This window comes from Gekko japonicus, unplaced genomic scaffold (genome assembly GCF_001447785.1).
Source record: "Gekko japonicus isolate JY-2015 unplaced genomic scaffold, Gekko_japonicus_V1.1 scaffold131, whole genome shotgun sequence".
Lineage (NCBI taxonomy): Eukaryota > Metazoa > Chordata > Lepidosauria > Squamata > Gekkonidae > Gekko > Gekko japonicus.
Window position 1 is genome coordinate 973,180 of NW_015167061.1, and position 4,345 is coordinate 977,524.

The 4,345-nt window shown below is 51.4% G+C and overlaps 1 protein-coding gene across 1 annotated transcript in view; it reads left to right on the forward strand.

The window, feature by feature from the left end:
- The window catches only part of TAS1R2 (taste 1 receptor member 2), an 18,073-nt gene extending 15,137 nt beyond the window's left edge, over window positions 1–2,936 (forward strand). Inside the window, exon 6 of the mRNA XM_015412560.1 lies at window positions 2,008–2,936. Within this exon, the coding sequence (XP_015268046.1) occupies window positions 2,008–2,936 (929 nt within the window). The remainder of the gene's footprint in view (window positions 1–2,007) is intronic.
- Window positions 2,937–4,345: the final 1,409 nt, after the last annotated feature.

Genomic DNA, 4,345 nt, shown 5'->3' on the forward strand with positions numbered 1-4,345 from the left:
CTCTCTCTCTTTCTTTCTTTCTTTCTTTCTTTCTTTCTTTCTTTCTTTCTTTCTTTCTTTCTTTCTTTCTATTACAGAACAAAACCCCACTCGCCTATAGATTTCCATTTTATACCAGTCCTTTACATAGGGTTGCCAACCTCCAGGTGTAGCCTGGAAATCTCTCAGAATTGGAACTGATCTCCAGACGACAGAGAGATCAGCTCCTCTGGAGAAAATGGCTGCTCCGGGGGGTGGACTCTGTGGCCTTGTACCCTGCTGAGCTCCATCCCCTTCCTGCACTCCCAGCCCTGTCCCAGTGCTCATTAGATGCGTCACCCTGTTGATGGCATCGACCGACACTGTCTAGTCCTCCTTGAGTCTCAACGAAAAAGGCAGGGCCTTGTCTTTGGCATTGCAACCTGGAACGGGCAGCGCAAGAGTCTGTGTTTGACCAAAGAGTGGCTTAGACTAAAGAGCCAGTTGTGGGCTGGGAAATCCCTGGAGATTTTAGGAATGGAGCCTGGGGTGGGCCAGGTTTGAGAAGGGGCGGGGGCACGTTGGGGTATCATGCCATAGAGGCTGCCCTCCAAAGCAGCCATTTTCTCCAGGGGAACTGATCTCCGCCATCTGGAGAGCAATTGTAATTCTGGGAGATTTCCAGGCAGCGTCGGAATGCTGGCAACCCTACAGGCCAGAATAAGAAGGTTCCAGGACCAGGGAAACCCCTTTAATCCCCTGGCCTCCGCAGAGCTGGTAGCTGCAATACCACCCTTGGCCACTCACTGTGGTGGCACTGCAGAGCCCCGTTCTGGTGGGATCGAGGGCCTCGGGCCCTGCTGGGACATCCTGAGGCCTTACTGGCATCGCGCTGAAGCTGACCTTTCTTTTTCTTTCTTAAAATTAATATTTTATTGAATTTTAACATTCATTGTTACCAGTATACTACAGTAATACTTATCACGATCATATAAATCACAAATCATGACTGAGGCTTCAGTTGATACCAATACAATAGAGTCAGTGTGTAGGAATGAGCACAAACATTCAAGAATAAGAAGACACAGAGCACAGCAGCTAGCGTCGAGGTTTTACCATAAATCTAAATCATCTATAACTTTATGGATTTCTTGTTGGGAGGCCAAATACTCCAGGATAGGTAGCCAGAGAGAGGAGAAGGTAGAGCGTGAAGAAGGTTTATTAAAGTATGCCAGATTGTCCGTGAGTTTGGCCACAATATATAAGCGCCATATCTTTTGATGCCATTGTGAGAGGGTTGATGACTTTGTTGGCTTTGTGACTTTGTCACGGCAGTGGTGTTTCTAGCCGCCTAGAGCAATGGAGATACTCTTTCCATATGAGAACAGGAGCCATCCTTGGAGGCTTAAGCAATGCTCCCTCTAAGCTGTGGAGTCTTGTGAGCAGAAATTCTACTTTGTGAGCTACTAGCATTAAAGCGGTGAGCAAGCGATTTGGCTACTGCATAAATTTAGTTTGCTCTGGGGCCATCCTTCCTAAGACAAAAATGTGTGAGGTGGAGGCTAAAAAACTGTGAGCTAGCTCACACTAACTCAGCTTAGAGGGTACACTGGCCGCCCAAGCATTCAATCAGGAGTGTTCTGGTGTGATATTGAGGTCTATACTAAAGGTAAAAGTAAAGGTTTCCCTTGCTTGAAAGCCAGTTGAATCCGACTCTAGGGGGCGGTGCTCATCTCCGTTTCCAAGCCGATGAGCCAGTGCTGTCCGAAGACGTTTCCTTGGTCATGTGACCAGCAGGACTAAACACCGAGGCGCACGGAACGCTGTTACCTTCCCACCAAAGCGGTACTTCCAACTTCTTGCTTTCGAACTGCTAGGTTGGTAGGAGCTGGGGCCAGAGACGGGAGCTCACTCCGTCATGCTGCACTGGGGTCTCAAACTGCCGAACTATAGACCTTCCAGTCTGCAGCTCAGCATCTTTAACCTCTGAGCCACCGCAGCCCTTGAGGTCTATTCTAGTGATGACCTTTTCTGCATTTTGTTTTGCAGATAATTTTATTTGCCAGAAGTGCCCGCCGGACATGTGGTCTGATCCAGGACAAGAGCATTGCTTCAAGCGGCTGGTGAAGTACCTGGAGTGGGACGACCTCACCTCCATTCTACTCATCTTCTGCTCGGCCTCGGGCCTCTCGATGACGCTCGGGATCCTGGCCCTGTTTCTCCGTTACTCTGAGACCCCGGTGGTGAAGTCCGCCGGGGGCCGGCTTTGCTTCCTCGTGATCGCCACCCTTTCCGTCGGCTTCTGCAGCATCCCCTTCTACATGGGCGTGCCGACAGAAGCCAAGTGCCTGTGCCGCCAGACCATCTCCAGCCTCTGCTTCACCGTCTGCGTCTCCTGCATCACGGTCCGCTCCTTCCAGATCATCTGCGCCTTCAAGATGGCTTCCCGGCTGCCGGCGGCCTACGACTTTTGGATGAAGCACCACGGGCAGCAGGTCTTTATCGGCGTCGTCTCTGCTGCCAAGTTCGTTCTCGTGGTGGCCACCGTCTACATCCACCACCCGCCGCTGGCAGAGCCCACCGTGAGCAGCGACCCAGCCGTGATGAACCTCATGTGCAACACGAACTATAAGTCCAATATGATTGGGCACAACATCTTCGACATGGTGCTGTGCTTCCTGTGCTTCTGCTTTGCCTACATCGGGAAGGCGCTGCCGAAGAATTACAACGAGGCCAAGTACATCACCCTGTGCATGACCTGCTACTTCAGCACCTGGGTCGCCCTCTGCCTCGTGAGGTCCCTCTTCGAAGGGATGGTGGTGACTGTCTTCGACGCGGGCACGGTGCTCACCAACCTCCTCAGCATCACCGTGGGCTACTTCGGTCCCAAGTGCTACGTGATCCTCTTTCACCCTGAACGGAACACCGCCGCTTTCTTCCAGACGGCCATCCAGAGCTACACCATGAGGCACGATTAGGGAGACAGGGTTAGAGGGGCTACGCTTGGACCGTGGAGACATACACACGCCCCACCGTGACGTTTTCTGGGTGAACAGGTGTCAATCCCACACACTCCGCTCAGCCTATCTCACAGGCAATGCTCCCCCTAAACTATGGAGTCTGGTGAGCAAAGATTCTACTTTGTGAGTTACTGGCGGTAAAGTTGTGAGCGAGCGATTTGGCTACTGCATAAATGAGTTTGCTCTGGAGCCCTCCTTCCCGAGCTGAGGCAAAAAGGTGTGAGCTGGAGGCTAAAAAGCTGTGAGCTGGCTCACGCTGACTCAGCTTAGAGGGAACACTGCTCACAGGGTAGTCGTGAGGATAAAAGGGAGGGGAGGAGTCATGTACCTCTGAGCTTCTTGGAGGAAGGATGGCATAGCAAACCTGCCAGAGGGACAAAGAGATGCAGATGGGCACCTGATTATTTGCATGTCCAGTCTGTGAGATTAGATGCGATGGGTTTTTTCCAGCTGATGCGGAGCCATGTTTTCGTTGCTTTCCAAGAAATTTGCATGAAGCCAGACTTCTGTTGCTTTAAGTCCGCGGTGGGGTCACGTTTGGAACGCCACGCGATTCTGTTCACTACATATTGTAGCACCGGGAAAGGGGCAGAACATGGTGGGGCAGACGTCCCAGGAGCTGGGGCGCCCTCCCTACGAGGAAAGGCGAAAGAGTTGGGGGACTTTTCTAATTTAGGAAAAAATGACCGGGGGTGGGGGGGTTAGATATTTGTAGTGCTTGGAAGAGTCTGGAGTGAGGAAAGAGCGTCTTTTTACGTGTTCTGTGTCATTACAGTAGATCTCGAGCCTCCTTGAACCACAAGGAAAGACAAAGTATAAATGTTTTAATAAATACATTTGATCAACGAAATTCTTCAGCAGTTATGTGGACATAAAGGGAGGCTTGCTGGATCATGCATAGATCGTGCAAAGAGGTCCACCATGGCTATTAGCCACAAGGTATAGATAGGGGCTCTGGGGCAAGTGATGCTCTGACTTCTTGGTGCTTGGGGGGGGGGCAACACTGGGAGGGCTTCTGGAGTTCTGGCCCCATGGGTGGACCTCCTGATGGCACCTGGTATTTTTGGCCACTGTGTGACAAGAGTGTTGGACTGGATGGGCCATGGGCCTGATCCAACATTGGCTTCTCTTATGTTCTTATGTTTGGGGCAAGTGATGCTCTGTCTTCTTTGTGCTTGGGGGGGTCAACAGTGGGAGGGCTTCTAATGTCCTGGCCCCACTGGTGGACCTCCTGAGGGCACCTGGTATTTCTGGCCACTGTGTGACAGAGTGTTGGACTGGGTGGGCCTTTGGCCTGATCCAACATTGGCATCTCTTATTTTCTTATGTTAACACTCCAGCATTGTGTTTTCAGTGGTGACCAGAAA